At 34.6% G+C, this 21,834-nt stretch overlaps 1 protein-coding gene across 1 annotated transcript in view; it reads left to right on the forward strand.

Moving 5' to 3' along the window:
* Nucleotides 1-21,834, forward strand: part of ITGB8 (integrin subunit beta 8) — an 85,097-nt gene that overhangs the window by 22,454 nt on the left and 40,809 nt on the right. Inside the window, exons 2-3 of the mRNA XM_043589060.1 lie at nucleotides 4,711-4,796; nucleotides 10,373-10,544. Of these exons, the coding sequence (XP_043444995.1) occupies nucleotides 4,711-4,796; nucleotides 10,373-10,544 (258 nt within the window). The remainder of the gene's footprint in view (nucleotides 1-4,710; nucleotides 4,797-10,372; nucleotides 10,545-21,834) is intronic.

The following is a 21,834-nucleotide window of genomic DNA, read 5'->3' on the forward strand; positions in this document are numbered from 1 at the left end:
TATCCAAGTTTAATTTAATTTGTATAGTAAATGCAATTAAGAAAAGGATACTGCCTGGAAAAAAATGCATTTCTACATTCTTCACAAATCATTCTGTCTATTCTTAATAGGAGAATCTAGAATAATTGATTCTGAATTTAAAATACTAAAATCTGTATCAGTTTTAATTGTTGGTTCTTCCAGATAACTTTGGGCATCCTTTAAATTTTGTTGAAATTTTGTGGTGTAGACTGTAGAGCAGAAAAACATTAGAAATGTTTCCTAAAACTTTCACTTTCTCTGATCACTTGACTTACGGAAAGATCCCAATGTAAACATTGAACCCTATGTTCTTTTTTAGTTACTTTTTTGGTCCATTTCCCTTCTCTTCTTACTTCTATAGATTAAACATTCTCAAAATAATATGAATAAACGTATCATCCAAAACAAAGAATACTTAAGTGACAGTCACAAATATGTAGTTTCCTGATTTTTGTGTACTTTATCCTGTTGTTGATGGATATTTATTACACTTTATGACAGACTGTTATAAAGGTCATTTCACATGCGTCAGAAACATTTAATTCTGGGAAATAATTAGAAAAATATTCAGATTAAGTCAAGGTACCCTTTGAAGAATGTGAACAAAATGAAGGTGTTGTAAGAGATTTTCAGTAACCCAGTATAGTTATGCCAAAATTGTATTTGTAACAGATTGGATTGATGTGTGTATATTTGACTAAATTGGCTTTTAAGAATCATCTTAAATAACTAAAATAAAAGCAGTAGCTTTTTATTTTTATATATTAGCTATATTTTTAAAACTGTTAAAGGGGCACCTGGGTGACTCAGTCAGATAAGCATCTGCCTTCGGCTCAGGTCATGATCTCATGGTTTGTGGGTTTGAGCCCCACATTGGGTTCTGTGCTGACAGCTCAGAGTCTGGAGCCTGCTTCAGATTCTGTGTTTCACTCTCTCTCTGTCCCTCCCCTGCTCATGCTCTGTCTCTCTCTCTCTCTCTCTCGAAAATAAACATTAAGAAAAATTTAAAAATAAGTAAATAAAAATGTGTTCATGACCCAAAGGACTTTCATTTGAAAGATGATTAATTACATTTATGACAAATTTAAAGACATGTAACACCTCCCTTTTCTTTGAAGCTAGATCTAAATATGCATACAATATATGTATACACATATAATAACTTACACATGTAAGTTATTATAACACTAATTATAATAACATTGCAATAATCCCTTTGCTGAGTGTCTATTATATCCTACACACCATGCGTGGCATGCTTATGCTTGCTCATTTCATCTCATATCAGTATTTTGATATAGGTATAATTAGTTCTACATTACAGTGGAGGAAATGAAGCCTCAGAATTTAGGTAACTAGCCTAAGAACACATCGCTGTTGAGTCACAGTGCTATGGAAATTGGGAACTTTATTTCTAGTGACTATTTAGCAATGGTACCTCATCACATCTGTTACCTCTAGTTGTAACATGAGTAAAAGTAAGACTCTCAGCCTATGCTCAGAGATCAAGGAATAGAAATTTTCAGAATGTACACACTTACATGACATTAAATTCTTTACTAATTTCTGTTTTGGTAGCACACTTTTTAATTACATGGGGTTTGTGAGGCAGTTAGGAATAAGGCAAATGAGCACAAAAGAGGGTTCTGAAGATACATGGTATAAAATATGATTCTGCTTCTATTGTCTTTCCTAATTTCCATTAGGATCCACAAAAAAAAAGTATCTTTAATAAAAACACAATGCTAAATAATACAGTGCTATGCCACGTCACTGGATGGGCAGCTACCACTCTCATAGAGTGGGAAGAAGAACCACTCAAGCACACCCTCTAATAAGGTGTCAGTGCTGAGGACTGCTAGGAAACCTCCACTGGAAAGCAGCCTCCTGTGATGTTGCATCCGTAATGGGGCAGCGAATGGACTGAGTAGACCTAGAGGCTGATGACAAACTGCTTGTGTCTGTAAACAGCACTCATGCATTGATGTGTGTTCAGTGTAATATTTCTACTTACATGAACGTGCCTGGCAAACACACACACACACACACACACACACACACACACACATCCCTTTAGCACACATTGACTAACTGCCTCCCTAGTAGCATGTCCATTCAGTGTAAAGAACTGCTTTAATTGGTGTGATATTTGCATGTTAGGTATTCCCTTAATGTGTATTTAAAATTAAAAAGAAAAAGCCTTAAGATTCTGCTTAGCAGAGTGTGTCTGGTTTGTCTTCTCTAAAGTCCCACCATGACACTTTCCGGCAGTTAACATTTGACATTATTCCCATGGAGTTCAATTTATGGCCCTCCTCCAGTTCTGCAGAATCATAAGGCCTATGCCATCCATATCCATTTATGGGATCATTTTACCTATAATTATGTAGACTGAGAAATGTCAACCCTAGAACCTGAGAAGTATTGACAGGACCAAAGTTTGTAGCCCTGTTGGTCATCATTCTTAGGTATCTGAAGTTTGAGAACAGAAGTTGGCACTAGAACTTTTTTAAACAAATGGTCAGAAGGCAGACTGTAAAGAAAACAGATTTTTGCTTGTAAACTCATTATTTACAACTTGTGTCTTGGAAGTAGGAGACTGACCTGACCTTGAATCTGGGTTAACTTAGGACACAGTCTAACAACTATTAGAAACAAAGACTATAGTCATAGAAGCTTCAGCTTCCCTTCCAACAGAGTGCAATCTTAACTGCCAAAGTCCTACCTATTGAGTGAAAGAGCTAGTCAAATCTAAACTGAAATAGACTTAATTCCACATTCCAGTCAGGTCAAGTTTAAGACTTAGTGAAGGCTAAGTTAGGTCTGCAAATGTGCTTGATTTCTTTCTGAGAACAAAACTAAGAAGGTTACTCTCTCCTCTGAATACTTCAGAAATAAGCACCTTTTATAGGTTGGCAGGCTAAGCCAGATGGAAGGATTTTAGGCTATGGAGTTTTCATAGTTAGGTGGCCACCCTAGTAGTAAAGGCAGCCCAAACATCAGTTATTTTAGCTAGGCCAGGTTGGGACAGATCAGTAAAGAAGTTCTAGATAATGTTTATCAAAAGCTGGTATAAAGCCAAGGACAAAGGCTGCAAGGGGACACAGAGAGGAGATAATGGAACTGCCGTTAAGTGTTCAGGAAGGATAGTTTTGGCTTAACCTGTTGGTTGTCTGGGGAAATACAGAGGAAGGGTGCTCACTATTACCCCACTTAGTACCTCTCTGCTATATTTACTCTCTTGGAGTTTCTCTTTTTATCTTCCCACTGCCAAAGCCCACCACATGCCACCTCTAGGTCACAGCAGCTTTAATCCTGTATTGTAGAATGTTGGGGCAAGTTGAGAGAGAAGAAAAAGAAAAACTGATTGGATGGGGACAACCAGAAATTTTGTGGGTTCCATCCCTTTTCAAACTACCACATCCCTGTGTGATTGTATATACACACACAAACACACGTGGCCCTCTTTCATTACATTTTTTTAAAAAGATAAACACAGATTAGAAGAAAAAAAGTGAAATGTCAAAGAGACATACTAGATATCACTGCCTTTATGGAGTCATCCTTAAACATACCCTCTCCCCCCAACCCCTATCCTTCCCTCCAGAGCAGAGAAGCCCCTAACTGTGTGCCCATAGTGCCTTGGTGATATCTCTCGTTGTGCTTATCACATTGTATTTTATTGTTTGCCTATATAGTTATCTCCTCACCCAGACTGTGAACTACTTACAGCTAGAATGTGTTATTTACTGTATGCCTGTGGGTGAGATGAATAAAATGCTGTGATTTCCAGTGTCCAGTGATTTCATAGTAAAGGATGGACTGTAGGAAGTATGTGATTATTCCACTAAAAACTCATGGTAAAATAATTTATGACTCATGCTTTATTATATTTTATGTGTTTAATCTCGTAATGATGAGCCTCCTTATAATGATACAAGTAGTTAGTGGCTAGGGATAAAGGTAAATAGTTTCCAGGCACAGCCACGTTACTAAAATGTCACAGCCAAGTGGGAATCTATGGACAAGTGAATTGGTCACAATCTGGAAGTGATCTAGTAAGAAAAATTACATTGGGTAAACTAAACTCATTCAGTTACTTTGTATCTAAAATGCTGAATCATGCTGCTACATTTGGTTCTGATACCCATCAAGCCAAAATAATCAATATTAACACAATCAGAATCCCCATTTATTCTATATGTCATCATTTCTCAAGAAATCAAGATCATTTTTCAGAAAGTTAATTCACTATAACCCAACATAGATTGACATGTTCAGATTGGGGTCAGTGTATGACTATATTTACAGGGAAAAATTCTAGATCCAAAAATGCCTCATTAGTTCAGATAATATGAAATATAGTGAAACATTAGCACACTAAAAAAATGTGGATCGTGTTTTACTATTGTAGTAGAATTCAAGCCAAACCCCAAACCTACCTAAATTACATTTTAATCACCCTACTTTTTTCCAACCTTATAAAACCAAATAATAACTATCCAGGAAATGTATCTGTTAATTGTTATGTAGTTAACCTTGCCCCTTCCCAAAGAAATTATGTATTTTTTAGTGTCATGTACTTAAAACTATTGGTCAGCTTATTTTGGTTTTCAAAATACATTTTGGTTTAGAATTGTATATACTTCTCAATATGAGAGTAACACCTCATTTTATCCTCCATTACAGAAGACAATAGATGTACATCCTCGAATGCAGCTTCCTGCACCAAGTGCCTTGCTCTGGGTCCGGAATGTGGATGGTGTGCTCAAGAGGTGTGCCTTTTTCTTTCTTATTTTCTTTCTTCTTTCTTCCTTTCTCTTCTCTTCTCTTTTCTCTTTTTTTCTCTTTCCCTGTTCTTCACAGTTGACTTCTCTAGGCATGATTTTATTGCCCTAATATTTTGTGCTTTGAAGGTGCATCAGGAAAAAGAAAGACAATGCTGAGCATCAGGAAAATTTTATTTGGTTGTATGCTTAGAAACAGCATATCTGGCTAACTATAAAATAAAGTATAACCTTTTCATTAGGAAAATTATGGTAATTTTGAAATGAAGTGCAAGCCATTTTATGTTTTCCATCTGTCCTATAGAGAGAATTGGCAAACACAGATAGTGACTTTTGATAGGTCAGTAGGTTTTGTGTGAAATTCTTGCTACAGCTTGGGGCATTAGGTTATATATCCTAGTTGGATTGTAGTCTTGTACTTGCTTATTAAAGAAAAGCAAGTTAGTTTATAGGGCTGTTTCATTTGCTTTTATTTGAAATACTTAAAGATAAGTTATTTACTCCATTTCATAACATTGTATATCAATTCATTAGTTACTTAAGAAAAATGGGATGCTTTTCCTTTGACATGTGACCCTATTCGTGTGATACTGTGTACATTTAAATTCTGTGGAATGGAGAATAAATCAGAAATCTTTTATTGTTCAAAATTAGTGTTTTTATATTCTAACAAGAGAAACGTACCCCAATAACAAACTTCTTAGTAAAACAAATATAATGCATTCCTTCTTTCCTGGCTGTGAAGTTGTTTTGTGAATTTTTTCTTTTGTTGATATTCTTCCATCAGAACTACTTTACATAATAAGTTGCAATGAAGAAGCCATCTATAATCTGGGGTTCTTTTGTGAAATTACAGAGATAACTTTACATTTGTTTATGTAGCTCTTGGGAATTGGAACAAGGAGATATTTAATGACCTTTTGCTTGCTATGAAGATCTCTAGCTTTTGCCTTCTCTGATTTTGCTCAAAAACTGCACCTACCATCATCTTTCCAACCTCTCCTGTTACTACTTGCCTATAACTTATGCATCTCCCAGAAGGAAAAAGAAAGCTAAAAAGTACCAAAGGATGGTGGACATTACTTTCTTCTAAAGCAAGTCAGTAAAGAGACAGAGGAGGGGTTCACAAAGTAGTCTTAGCCATGTCTGAAAGTGTCTCCTACTGACAACCCAAAGTCTTCTTGGATATACTCTAGCCTTTACCAGTGAGGAAATCAGATGTCACTCGAAACTAGGCAGTGCTTCACCAGAACCCATGGAATGAGGCAATGTCAGAGAGAGGACAATTCCAGAATTTCTATGACAAGTCCCATCACCTCCTATGAGCCAAATGACCAGACAGAACTCACTCTATTCTCTGAGCCTTCCTTTCCTCATTTCTATAACCCTGAGTTTGGAATTTACTTCTAGGTTTTTCTGTCAAGAGTGTTTCATGGCTTTATATTTCCTGACCCTAGGCCAATACTCCATTTTAGATTTTAACTAAGGAAGCCATGAAGTTTGTGTCAACTTGATGTCAGCTGCTCAGAACTTTATTAAGTGTAGCTTAGAGGAACTCTCAAAAGATGATTAAGAAACCCAGCTGTCAGCCAAATGTAACATGCCAGCCATATAAAATTCCAAGTTCCAGAGAGACCCCTTTATCTGATATCGCCGCTGGCACAGAAAATCTGGAGAGGCTCAGTTATGGGAATAGCAAATGTCAGTCCTGCCACAAAAGGAAAGATTTTGAGTATTCAGAGAAATTGGTGGCCAAATGGCAAGAGGTAATCCAAGGAGAAATGTGAGGTGGCTGCCAGAGCACAGGAGGCAAACCCATGTCTGCTGTTGATCAAATGTTTCAGAAGAGGATCTCAGAACACATTTGGAAATCACTTGGCTGTTTGTGTTCCAGAATATCCTTCTGTGTAGTACAGGGCCATCTAATTCATGTGTTGAAAATGCAGGCTCTGAAATGAGGTCAACTTGGGTTCAAATCCCAGGACCATCAGTTTCTAACCATATAAACTTGCATACATTACTCTAACTACTCTGAACCTCAGTTTTCCTTAGCTCTAAAATGGAAATAAAAATTGTACCTATGACATACTGTTGTGAGGATTAAATAAAACCGTATGTGACAAGCATTTGACACAGGCATTGCTTAAGAAATGGAGTTGTTACTAAAAGAACTTGAGTGAGACTCCAAAGCAACTCATTCAGGTTTAGGAAACCAAGAGGACTGTGTTAAGAACACAACTTAGGGGGAAGCAACCAGTGTTAGGACTCAGCTACTAGCACATCATTAACAGAAGGAGCTGTCCACTCCCTGCAGGCTGACCTGACATCCTTGAGAAGAAGAATACAATGATTAATTTTGAAAGATTACCCACCATTAGACACATATGCAACTGAGGTCTATTATTTCTTAACCAACGAGAGTGGAGGTATGGGGAAAGAATAGGCTTTTGTTTTGTTTAGTTTTTTTTCTGTGTTCATGATCAGAATAGTTAAAACTAACAAATTAAGCTTGGTTTGTATAATTTTCAAGGCTGGTCAAAAGTAAAAGATCACTAGAAAATTTGGACAGGGTATATTCGATTTGCCTACATTCTTGTATAGCATGTTAACCTGATGTTCTAGATGTTTTGCCTGCTCTTTCTCTCCATGTTACATAAAAATAATTGTAAAATAATTAGGATGGAAAAGACCTTATCAGTATTGCCTAGTTTAACGCATCAAGCTCCTTTTTAACATATGTAAAAGACTTGATGAGTTTTGAAGAATTCTCTTCTTCTCCTGCATGCTATGTCATACACAGATTGTGATCACATAGTCAGAAGTTCAGAGGGCAGCCTTCGAACGTAATTATACTAAAATACAACACAAAGGTATTCACCGTCAAAAGGAACATGATAGAGTTCTTTCATTTCCGTGCAGATTGCCATGTTTGGAAATCAGAAAGACTCAGAAATAAGAAGAAAAAGCTTTTCTTATTTTTTCCACAAATAATTATATTGAATGGATAAAAGTAACAAATGATGAAAAGCTACCTGAGGTAACTTCAAACCTGGGCTTTTCATTTACAAATGGGATTTAGATGCAGAAGGAGTATGGTTTTGCTTGTGTATTTCGTGTAGAAAAAATAAAACACAAGCATTAGAAGAAATTAAAATGACACAAAACACCACAAATTAAAAGGGTGTGGTTTCAAATTCTTTTCTTTTATACAAAGTGGAAAGTAGGCCGCAGTGGGCAGGGGCAGCATTCCATTCTTTATTTTGATGTCACGGTCTTTTCTTCCCTTCTCAAACCTAATTGTCAAATTGGCAGTGCTTTTCTAACTCCGTTTTTACAGCAGAGTAAAAACAGCCATGCTGATTCAGACATTGCAAAATAATTGAGACTATTTTGCCTATTTCAGCAAAATGATTTGACATTTAAAGGTCAAATGGCATAGCGTGATGTATAGTTGCAGTGAATTAACCGTAGTCCCTTCTTTTCCATTTCTGTGTACACAAATAACAGAATCCCTAGATGAAAAGAAAAATCAGAATTACTTGTATTTTATTTCTTTTCTTGATTTGAAGTCTTGGTGTTTTTCCATCTATTAAATGCATGTAGCCCTTTGTCTGTGGCCTGTCATGAACATAGAGGTACCAAGTCTTAAGTACCCTCAATATTGCTCAAACTCTAGGACAGGAAGGATCCTCTCATCTATCTTGGAGCTTTCTGAAGGAACGTGATACATATGATAGCAATATATGCCATCATTCTTTGAGCTAAATCTTATATTGAGTACCTCTAAGTTTTATCAATGGACAGAATAAATTTGGATACAAGAAATTAAGGTTTTGGAGATTTTTAAACATCATGATAAAAATCTGGGTATATGGTCAATAGCAAAGCAAATTGAATTTTTCTATTCCCATGAAGTCATTTACCAAATGACAGCTGGAAATCTTGATTGAAAAGAATATATCCTCTTAATATATCCTCTTAATATCTCTTAATATATTTATATTACAAGGGTGCTTCACACTCTAATTCAGGATCAGTACTGTAAATATCAGTACAGTAAATATTTTTTAAGTTTTATGGGCCACATACTGTTTCTCTTGTATGTTCTTTTTTAATCACTTAACAGCATTTTTAAAAGGTAGAATGCATTTTTTTTAGCACTCAAGCAATACAAAAACAGGGCATGGATTATTGTATTTGTACCACCAGGCCTAGTTTTTGAACCCCTGTTCTAAATTAAGAGAGGAATTAAAATCTTTGTGTGAATGTTTTTATATTGCCTACCACCATCCCATCTATACTAGTGACACAGATGTTACTATTCATAATTAGTGATCTAATATTCAACTAATATTGAACTTGATAATTTCCTTCTTCCATAACCCTTTGAAATTCTATGCTTCCCCTAAATCTAATGCCTATAATAATTACATTTACTTGTTTAATGGCTGGATTCATCAATGGCCTATTGACTCTTTGACAAGGTCTCTGTCTTGTTCCATTCTGTATCCTCAGCACCTAAAAACTACTGACCCTGTGTAAGTATTCAATCTGTATTCTTTGATTGAATGATTAATTTGAAATCCAATTCCCTGGATCAGCTGAACTGAAGAAGGAATGACTGAATGTCAGATCATAATAGCCACTGCCAGTAAAATCACTGAGCAAATAATCTAGCTACTGTGTAAGCAAATGTTCCAAATAATTCAGGCCAACATTATATATAATAAAATATATTTCTATACTTTTTAATACATTTCCTGTTCTTAGGGGAAAACATGAATGGTTACATGAAAAATAAAAATATCAATTTTTTTTCTCAGGATAAGTTAAATTTTAAGCTTGTTCCACTAATTCCAAGTTTCTTGAATGGCTATTGAATAAAGATCAACTAACCAATGCTGAATGGTAATAAAAGTTCTAGATTCACTTGCAAATCCAGTATAATTTTAGCTCCAATTTTCTATCTTCCAGCCTCATTATGAACATCTTTCTTGGTTTATTAAATTATTTATAGGCTATTGTGTGTCTAAGATGGGGGATTTTGTGGTCTAAGAAATATACATCTCCAGTTCATCCTTTTGTGAATTTTCAGCACCTTACATTGGGCATGTGACTCCTGAGGACCCTCTCTCATATTCTGAACATAAAAATTTATAATGCATACACCAATTGGGTTATTTGAGAACTGAGACTTACATTTGGAATGAATGAATGGTCTATTTTGGATAAATTTTCTTTTGAAGTAGTCTTTCCAATGTAAAATATTTAGAAAGAATTAAGTTGGAATGATTTTACAGTGATCAGTTAACAATATTTAAAGTACTTGGTTTAAATCTCCTCTTTAATTTTCTTCTTTTTAGATAAGATTTAGGAATTAAAGCTTTATTTAAGACAAATTTTTTTAGTATTCTTTTTGGAAACAAGCAGGTATTTTGAATAGTTGCATAAGTTTTGTGACATTGGAAGATGGCTTCTTTACAATATTTGCTGTGTGGTTTTCTTTGGTTATAATTGAGACAGTATGCACTAAAAACATCAGTGATTTTCCTTCTTTTAAACAGGATTTCATTTCAGGTGGATCAAGAAGTGAACGTTGTGATATTATTTCCAATTTAATAAGCAAAGGCTGCTCAATTGATTCGATAGAATACCCATCGGTGCATGTAATAGCAAGTGAAAATGAAATGAATACACAGGTGACACCAGGAGAAGTGTTGATCCAGCTGCGTCCAGGTTTGGTGATTTTCAAATAAATCTTGATGATTCAGACTTTAAATTACATTTAGCTTTATTTGCTTATATTTAATATTTTGTGAAAGGCAATATTATTGTAGTAGAAATAACAGCGGGCTCAGAATAAAGAAATCAGAATTCTGATCTTTTTTTTGTGCCTACAGCTAGCTAGCTGTGTGGCCTCGGACACTCTGCAAACCTGACCACATTATATTATAATTATGTGTTTCCAGACTTGATCACATTGTAGTGTAATTGTGTTCCAATTCCATTGCCAGCTCTTGAAGAAAGAGAACATGTTTTATTCCCCTTTTTCTCCAAAGCCTCACAGAGTGCTGGCTTTTAGTAAGCACTCTGTAAGTATATGTTGACTTGATTAGTTGATTAATTAATTAGTAAGAGATGTAAATTAAGCTAAGTCCTTAGAGCCTTTGCGATAAACTTTTAAACACAAAACTACAATTCATAATTATCATAATTGAGCTGCTTTGTGATGGCTCCTGAGAGTAACACATAGTTCTCCTCCTATACCTCTCTTATACTTGCCATTTCATCACATTGTATTACACAGTTTGGCACATGTAGTAGGCCACCGGAAATTATTCATTTTCTTCCACTGCTAGAAAATCCCAGTGTACAAGCTACATATGACAAGATAATTTCAGGTACATAGGTATGCATCAGTCAATTAGATGCATTTAGATTTAAGCAGTATGCAATTGCCTTTAAGTCTTCATTATTTCATTCTGGGTGGTCTTGTCCTGGCATTAAATTTTTAAAAAACCATTATTGACACATGACCTCCCTTTTCCAAAGCTGAGCTATTTCTCCAGATTCTTCAGTTACCAGAAAAACAAAGTCTATTTCTTTCTTGGCGTCAGGCATATTCCCAGCTTCCAATTAAAACTATGCTCTTCACCATATAAAACAATTATACAGCCCAGTATGGACATATACAAGCAACAGTTGGAAAGGGATACACAAAAATGAAGGTAATTAGGTTGGTAAGATTATGCCATTCACCATCTTCTATTGCTACCATAACAAAATTGTGTACACTAGGGGACTTAAACGACAGAAATTTATTTTCTCACAGTCCTGGAAGTTAGAAAGTACAAGATCAAGGTACTGGCTGATTTCGTTCCTGGGGAGGGAGAAAAAGAGACACACAGAGAGAAGAAGATGGAGATGGAGGTCTCTGGTGTCTCTTCCCATAAGGGCACTAATCTCATTAAGAGGGCCCCACCCTCATTACCTCATCTAAACCTAATAATCTCCAAAGGCTCCATCTCCAAACAACATCACATTATGGTTTAGGGATTCAACATGTAAATTTGGAGGGAACACAATTTGGTCCATAGCTCTTGATATATAAAATAACATTTTCAAAGGCCATGGAGTAATTTTAGATATTAGTCATATTTTAGACAAGAATATTTAATTCCAAAAAGCAAAAAAATATTTTTATAGGTCAATATGTGTGTACATTGTGCTATAATATTTGAAGTCAGTATAAGAGAATAAACAAATATTAAATAACAAAGAAAAGTTTCTCCTAAATAAAGTCTGTCTCCAAGAATAAATCAAAACTCTAGTCATAGACCATTTAATAATAACAATAACAACAACTGACATCAAAATACATGGGATGTCGGGCACCTAGGTGGCTCAGTCGGTTAAGCATCCAACTTCGGCTCAGGTCATGATCTCACAGTTTGTGAGTTCGAGCCCCACGTTGGGCTCTATGCTGTCAGCTCAGAGCCTGGAGCCTGCTTCCAATTCTGTGTCTCCTTCTCTCTCTGCCCCTCCCCCACTTGTGCTCTGTCTCTCTCTGTCTCTCAAAAATAAATGTAAAAAAAAAAGTTAAAAAAAATACATGGGATGTGAATGAAGTTGCTCCCAGAAAAATTAAGATCTTTAAATACTTTTATTATTAAAGAAGAATGAACAAAAATTAACTAAGCATCCAAATTAAGATACAGGAGTAAAAAAAAAGGCCATAAGGAAAACAAGGGGAAGGAATTAATAAGTTAAGAAAAAAATTAACAAAATGAAAAAGAGAAATAAAAAAGGAAAATGAATGTATAAATCCAAGAGCTAGTTCTTTTTAAAGTCCAATAAATAGACAAATTGCTGGCATAGCTAATTAAGAAAAGAAGAAAAGAAGTAAATAACCCAGTTATATAGATTACAGCCAGAGAAACAAATATTAAGGGAAAAAGCCATTAAGAAAAAATTAATCACAAAAATCTATGGTAAAATGTATAAATCTTAATAATATAGGTAATTTTAAGGAAGATATGCATGATTAATATTGACTCAAGAAGAGAGTGAGCCCTAAGAAAGCTAATAAAGATCAAAGAAATTAATAACATTATAAAATTATAAAATACTCACATTAGGTCTAAATGTTTTCTTCAGAATAAATGATTTAATGTTCACCCAAACATTAGGAAATGCATTATACCTGTACTACATAAACTCTTCCATTAGTTTTAGAAAAGCCCTAGAAGCTACTCAGTTTGTACAAGGTTAGCATAACCCTAGTATTAAACCCTTAACATATTAAGAAATCACATTAAACCATATGTGATAAGAAAAACAATGCCAAAAGGAAAAAATATATGTTTGTTATCTCAACAGATGCTGAAAAATTATACAATAAAATTTAGTGTCTATTCTGCCAAAATAAAAATTTAAGAATAGTTCCTTAATATATATTAAAATCCTTCTGGAAGTTTTATGTAAAAGCAGTGAGACAAGAAAACCAAATATAAGTTATAAATATTTTTAGAAGATAAAGCAGAATTATCATCATATGTCTATCTCATAAATCCAAGCAAATCAACCAAAAATAATTTTTAAAATAGAAAACAAAAAATAGGGGAACCTAGCTGGCTCAGTCCACAAAGCATTCAACTCTTGATCAGGGCCATGAGTTTGAGCTCCACCTTGGACCTAGAGTTTACTTAAAAAAAATGAATAAAAAAAAATACCTCAGCCTTTGTTATATAAATAAGGTATGCATATTAAAATAAATATATAAATATGCACATAAATAAATAAATAAATAAATAAATTAATTAAATGGCAGGTTTTTTAAAATATTCAAATCAATGGATTTCTTACATAATATTAAATATAATTTAAAAAGGGATAAATTCCTAGCAGCAATCTAAAACTCAAACTGTCTAGGGATAAACTTTAAAAAGAAAATGTATAAGATCCACTGTGCTACCTAGAAGATATGAATAAATGCAGAAGAATTTTATGTTGCTGATTAGGAAGACAATATTATGGCAGAAAGAGTTAAGATGCCAGAGTAGTAAGGGGATCCTGGGCTTCTCTCTTCTCTTGAACACAGCTAGGTCAACATCAAACCATTTTGGATACCTAGGAAATTGATCTGAGGATTAACAGAACAATCTTCATAATTTGAGAGAAAGAACATGGCAGCTTCTCTTAACAAGCAAACCAAAACACACCTAGGATCTAGGACCTAAAGAATTATTTTTAATTTTTTAATTTTTATTTCATTCTATTATTACTGTTGTTGTTTCTTCCTCCAAAATGACAAGATGGAGGAATTCCCCTCAAAAGAAAGAACAGGAAGAAATTATGACCAGAGATTTAATCAATGCAGATGTAAGTAAGGTGTCGGAACCAGAATTTAAAACAATGATTTTAAGGATAGTAGCTGGGGTTGAAAAAAGCATAGAAGACACCAGAGAGTCACTTCCTGCAGAGATAAAAGAACTAAAATCTAGTCAGGCCAAAATTAAAAATACTATAACCAAGATGCAAACCCAAATGGAGGCCAAAAAAATGAGGATGGATAAGGCAGAGGAGTGAAAGAACAATACAGAAGATAAAATTATGCAAAATAATGAAGCTGAAACAAGAGGGAAGCAAAGATCAGGGATCATGAAGACAGACTTAGGAAACTCAGTGATTTATTAAAATGTAATAACATTTGTATCACAGGAATCCCAGAAGACAAAAAGAGAGAAAAAGGGGCAAAAGTTTATGTGAGTAAATTATTGCTGAAAACTTCTGTAATTTGGGGAGGGTGACAGACATCAAAATTCAAGAAGCACAGAGAACTCTCATTAAATGCAACAAAAGCTCATTATCTCTAATACATATCATAGTCAAATTCACAAAATACACAGACAAGGAAAGAATCCTGAAAGCAGCAAGGAAAAAAAAAAAGCCCTTAACCTACAGGGGAAGACAGATCAGGTTTGCAACAGATCTGTCCACAGAAACATGGCAGGCCAGAAAGGAGTTGCAAAAGATATTCAGTATGCAGAATGTGAAAAAATATGCAGCCAAGAACACTCTATCCAGCAAGGCCATCATTCAGAAGAGAAGGAGAAATAAAAAGGTCCCAGACAAACAAAAACTAAAAGAGTTTGTGACCACTAAACCAGAACTACGATAAATTTTAAGGGGAACTCTGAGTGGAGGAAAAAAAAAAAGCAACAAAGACTAGAAAGGACCATAGAGCATCACCAGAAATATCAACTCCATAGGTAACACAATGGTACTAAATTCATATATTTCAATACTTAGTCTGAATGAAAATGGATTAAATGCTCCAATCAAAAGACATAGGGTATCAGAATAGTTAAAAAAAGAAGATCTGTCTATATGCTGCCTGTAAGAGACTCATTTTAGACCTAAAGACACCTGCAGATTCAAAGTGTAGGGATAGAGAACCGTCTGTTATGCTAATGGACATCAATAGAAAGCTGGAGTAGCCATACTTATATCAGACAAACTAGATTTTAAAACAAAAGACTGTAACAAGAGATGAAGAAAGGCATTATATTGTAATTCACCGTCTATCCATCAAGAAGATCTAACAGTTGTAAATATTTATGCCCCCAACTTGAAGGAAACCAAATATATAAATCAATTAATAACAAACATAAACATACTGCTAATAATCCAATAATAGTGTAGGACTTTAACACCCCACTCACAGCAATGGATAGATCATTGAAGTAGAAAATCAACAAGGAAGCAATGGCTTTGAATAACACACTGGACTTAACGAATGGACTTAACGAATATATTCAGAACATTTCATCTAAAGCAGAATATACATTCTTCTTGAGTGCACATGGAACATTCTCCAGAATAGATCGCATACTGTGTCATAAATCAACTCTCAACAAGTACAAAAAGACAGAGATCATACCATGCATGTTTTCAGATCACAGCACTATAAAATTTGAAGTCGACCACCAGAAAAATTTGGAAAGCCCTCAAATATATGAGGTTAAAGAACATCTACTAAAGAATGAATGGGTTAACCAGGAAATTAAAGAATAAATTAAAAAAATACATGGAAGCCAATGAAAATGAAAATACAACAGTCTAAACCCTTTGGAATGCAGCAAAGGCAGTCCTAAGAGGGAAGTATATTGCAATTCAGATGACATGATACTCTATGTAGAAAACCTGAAACCAAAAATTTTCCAGAAATGTCCCAAATACATAGCCTAACCTTAGGCTATGTAAAACTAGAAAAACAGACAAAAATAAAAACAAAAAACTATCAAAATAAAGTCGAAAGCCAGCAGAGGAAGGGGAATAATAAAGATCAGAGCAGAAATAAATGATATAGAAGAAAAAAAAACAGAAAGGATCAATGAAACTAAGAGCTGGTTCTTTGAAAAAATAAACAAAATTAATAAACCCCTGGAAAGACTTATCAAAATGAAAGAGAAAGGACCCAAATAGATAAAATCACAAATGAAAGAGGAGAGATCACAACCAACACCACAGAAATACAATTAGAATACTTTGAAAAATTATATGCCAACAAACTGGGAAATGTAGAAGAAATGGACAAATTCCTAAATACTCACAAACTACCAAAAATGAAAACTGGAAGAAGTAGAAAAACTTGAACAGAACCATAACCAAAAAATGAGAATGATTCAGTAATAAAAAAATCTCTCAACAAACAAGAGTCCAGGGCCAAATGGCTTCCCGAGGGAATTCTACCAGACATTTAAAGAAGAGTTAATACCTATTCTTCTCATAGTGTTTCAAAAGATAGAAATAGAAGGGAAACCTCCAAACCCATTCTATGAAGCCACCATTACCTTGATTCCAAAACCAGACAAAGACTCCACTAAAAAGGAGATTTACAGGCCAAAATGAAGAAGGATGCAAAAATTCTCAACAAGATACTAGCAAATTGAATTCAACAGTACATTAAAATAATTATTCACCATGATCAAGAGGGATTTATTCCTGGGCTGCAGGACTAGTTCAATATTCACAAATCAGTCAAGGTGATACATCACATTAATAAAAGAAAGGATAAGAACCATATGATCCTGTCAATAGATGCAGAAAAAGTATTTGACAAAATATAGTAATTGTTCTTGATATAAACCCTAAACAAAGTAGGGATAGATGAAACATACCTCAACATCATAAAGGCCATATAGTAAAGACCCACAGCTAATATCATCCACAATTGGAAAAACAGATCCTTTCCCCTATGGTCAGGAACAAGACAGGGATGTCCACTCTCACCACTACTATTTAATATAGTACTGGAAGTTGTAGCCTTTGCAATCAGACAACAAAAAGAAATAAAAGTATCCAAATCCACCAGGGAAAAGTCAAACTTTCACTATTTGCAGATGACATGATACTCTATGTAGAAAACCTGAAACCAAAACTTTGCTAGAACTAATACATGAATTGAGCAAAGCTGCAGGATATAAAATCAACATGCAGAAACCTGTTGCATTTCTATACACCAATAAAGAAGCAGCAGAAAAAGAAATCAAGGAATAGATCCCATTTGCAAATGTACCAAAAACGATAAGATACCCAGAAATAAACCTAACTAAAAAGGTAAAAGATTTGTACTCTGAAAACTATAAGAACACTTATGAAAGAAATTGAAGAGTACGTAAAGAAATGGAAAGCATTTCATGCTCATGGATTGGAAGAACAAACATTGTTAAAATGTCTGTACTACTCAAATCAATCTACACATTAAATACAATCACTATCAAAATACCAGCAGCATTTTTCACAGAGCTAGAACAAACAATCCTAAAATTTGTATGGAACCACAAAAGACCCTGAATAACCAAAGCAATGTTAAAAAAGAAAAACAAAACTGGAGGCATCACTATTCCAGATTTCACGCTATAATACAAAGTAATAGTCATCAAAACAGTATAGTACTGGCACAAAAACAGATACATAGATCAATGGAACAAAGAAGAAAACCCAGAAGTGGGCCCACAACTACATGGTCAACTCATCTTCAACAAAGCAGGAAAGAATATCCAATGGAAAAAAGAGTCTCTTCAACAAATGGTGTTGGGAAAACTAGAGGGCAACATACAGAAGAATGAAATTGGATCACTTTCTTACACCATACTCAAAAATTAACTCAAATCGATGAAAGACTTAAATGTGAGACAAGAAGCCATAAAAATCTTACAGGAGAACACAGCCAGCAACCACTTTGACATCTGCCAGAGCTACTTCTTATTAGACACATTGCTGAAGGCAAGGGAAACAAAAGCAAACATGAACTATTGGGACTTCAGCAAGAAAAAAAAAATCTTCACAGCGAAGGAAACAGTGAACAAAACTAAAAGGAAGCCTATTGAATGGGAGAAGATATTTGCAAATGATATGTCTGAAAAAGGGTTCGCATCCAAAATCTATAAAGAACTTAACAAACTCAACACCCAAAAAAAAATAATCCAGTTAAGAACTGTGCAGAAGACATGAATAGACACTTTTCCAAAGAAATGGCCAACAGATACATGAAAAGATGCTTAACATCACTCATCATCAGAGAAATACAAATCAAAATCACAATGAGATACTATCTACACCTTTCAGAAAGGCTAAAATTAACAACACAAGAAACAACAGGTGTTGGTGAGGATGTGGAGAAAGGGGAACCCTCTTACACTGTTGGTAGGAATGCAAAGTGGTACAGCCACTCTGGAGAGCAGTATGGAGGTTCCTCAAAAAACAACATATAGAACAACCTTACAGTCTAGCAATTGCACTATTAGGTATTTACCCAAAGAATACAAAAATATAGATTTGAAGCAGTACTCAAACCCCAATGTTTATAGCAACATTATCAACAATAACCAAACTATGGAGAAACCCAAATGTCCATTGACTGATGAATGGATAAATAAGATGTGGTGGTAAATATATATAGAGAGAAAGGGAGAGAGAGAGGGGGAGGAATATTACTCAGCCATCAAAAAGAATAAAATCTTCCCATTTGCAAGGATGTGGATAGAGCTAGAATGTGTTATGCTAAACGAAATAAGTCAATCAAGAAGGACAAATTCCAGGGGCACCTGGGTGGCGCAGTCAGTTAAGCGTCCAACTTCAGCCAGGTCACGATCTCGCGGTCCGTGAGTTCGAGCCCCGTGTCGGGCTCTGGGCTGATGGCTCAGAGCCTGGAGCCTGTTTCCGATTCTGTGTCTCCTTCTCTCTCTGCCCCTCCCCCGTTCATGCTCTGTCTCTCTCTGTCCCAAAAAAAATAAATAAACGTTGAAAAAAAAATTTTTAAAAAAGAAGGACAAATTCCATATGATTTCATTCCTATGTGGAATTTAAGAAACAAACAGATGAACATATGGAGGGCAGAGAGAATAGAGGGAAACAAACCACAAGAGACTCCTAATGATAGAGAACAAACTGTGGTTTCATGGAGGGAAGTGGCTGGGAGATGGGCTAGATGGGTGATGGCTACTAAGGAGGGCACTTGTGATGAGCATTGGGTGCACTGCATTCTACTTCTCAAACTAATATTGCCCTGTAAGTTAACTAAAATTTAAATTAAAAAAAAGGAAGACAATATTACAGCAATGGCCGTTTTCTATAAACATACTCTATAAATGTAACAAACCCAAATGAATCAATAAATAAGACAATCCCAATCCAATTTGAATGAAGATTTTTAAAGCAAATCTTCAGTGATACTCATTATGCATGTATCTTTGTATAAAATAGAATATTCATATAGGATAAATTCTTATAAATAGATTTACTAGGTCAAATATATATAAATTTATATAGGTTCCCAATGTATATTATCAGGTTATTTATAAGAAAAATGGATGTCCAGTTAAGGCTCTCAGAGTCAACCTTGCCTTTTCATTCTTTTTAATCTCTTAAGTTTTTACATGTAACTCGTCTGTTAGCTGTTTTCTTTTCCCTTTATCCTAGAATTAAAAAGCTGCAACATTTTTCCTAAGCTTACTTTAACCATCTTTAGTTCTTTTTGTGTATGTTATTTGCCTTTCATACAAATTTTCCTGTTTTTCTAACTGAACACTAATTTTTAGTAGCTTATACATGAAGCTTATCATATATTATTTGCCTCAAATAAATATGACTATATCCTCTCAAAATGTCTTTCTCTGTTTTATATACTCGGGATTTGAAAATTATAAGGTGAATTTTTTTTTCTATTATTGTGTTACACTTAAATATACACATTTAAATGAATTTAAATTTAGTTTGTTCCTTTTTGTATATATAATGGTGGTTGATTCTTCCTGAGACTAAAAATTAACAGTTCAGAAGGTGCGTAACAGTTTCAGTGCTATAGATAAACAATAATAGTAATGGTGATGAGGCAGGAGAAAAATGGACAGGCATGAGAGATGTCTCTCATTAGCATCCCCAGGGGTTGGTGATTGATGAGCAAGGAGACACTGGAGCTGTGGCTTAAGTAACAAGGTGAGAGGTATGGCTGCCTTCTGTGGAAGGTTGGTACTGAGTTCAAACTGAGACATCTTAATTTGAGGTAGTGACTTACTGTATCTGAAGCTGAAGTTCAGCAGGAGGTACAGGTTGGATAAAGATGTGGGAGACCTCAACGTGAGTTCTTAACTAAGGTCACTGAAGGCAGTATGGGGAGTAGAAGAGTGAAAAGAGAAATGCTTAATGTCTATGTCAATCACTATGGGGCTTGATTCTATTTAGTTTCCCACTACTATTTGGATTTCTGTATGCAAATTAGCATAATTGTCTAATGGGTGTAAGCCATCTTTCCAACATAGCTATGACAGAACTCTATATTATAATATACATATACAACAAGTAGTTAGTAAATTACATTTAATAAGTTCATCTAAAAAATGCATATGATGGGGCACCTGGGTGCTTTAGTCAGTTAAACATCAGACTCTTGATTTCAGCTTAGGTCATGATCTCACAGTTCATGAGATTGAGTCCCACATTGGGCTCTGCGCTGACAGTGCAGAAATAACCTTTAAAATAAATGCACATGGCACCAGTTGTTTTGTTTTGTTTTGTTTTAAGTTCATTTATTTATTTTGGGAGAGAGACAGCTCAGGGGAGAAGCAGAGGGAGTGGGAAAGAGAATCCCAAGTAGGCTCTGTGCTGTCAGCGCAGACCCAACTCAGGGCTCAATCCCATGTCTCTGGGATCATGACCTGAGCCAAAATCAAGAGTTGGATGCTTAACTGACGGAGCCACCCATGCACCCTGACATGCCAGCTTTGAAGCATAACATATGAAGCTACACTTTACCAACTCCAGATATATAGAAACATCACTCCTCATGATATGAAAGTCCTCTCTACCATGACACATATAATGCATACCTAAGTGTAAAATGAATTTATCCCCTAATATTGATATTGATTTGATTTATTTATAATCACTTATTCTTATCTTATAAAATTCATTATGTTCAATGTAGCATCTATTAAGAATCTAAAAAATTTTTCATGAATACTTCTATTAGATCATATACTAACTCAACTTTTTAAACAATGTTGGTAGGATTCTATTGTATATTTAATATATGTAATATATATTATTGAATCTTTAAAATTTTAAAAATTTAAAAGTGACACTTTCTTTTACTTTTTACTTCTTAAACTATACTTTTTTTTTCTTATTTTTACCTATCAATCTTATGGAAAAATAGTAACAGAAGCTACTGATCCTACTTGATGTTCCCTAAGAACACTGAAATGAAATCTTTAGGAAGGTAGGAGAGAGAAAGAAATCCTCTAATTCTACTTCAGAAGTAATATAATGTATATGATAAGGATAAGTATAATCTATACCTCACTAACTTAAGAAAATGTTTCAACATTAATTCATTTTTGTATTGTAAAAAAAATCCCTTTAGTGTAGCTTAATTTAAAATATAAGATTTTTCAGGTATTCTTCTTAAATTAAAAAAAATTAACCATAAAAAATATAGAAGTCATTCATTCTTTTCCCCTCT

This window comes from Prionailurus bengalensis, chromosome A2 (assembly GCF_016509475.1).
Source record: "Prionailurus bengalensis isolate Pbe53 chromosome A2, Fcat_Pben_1.1_paternal_pri, whole genome shotgun sequence".
NCBI lineage: Eukaryota > Metazoa > Chordata > Mammalia > Carnivora > Felidae > Prionailurus > Prionailurus bengalensis.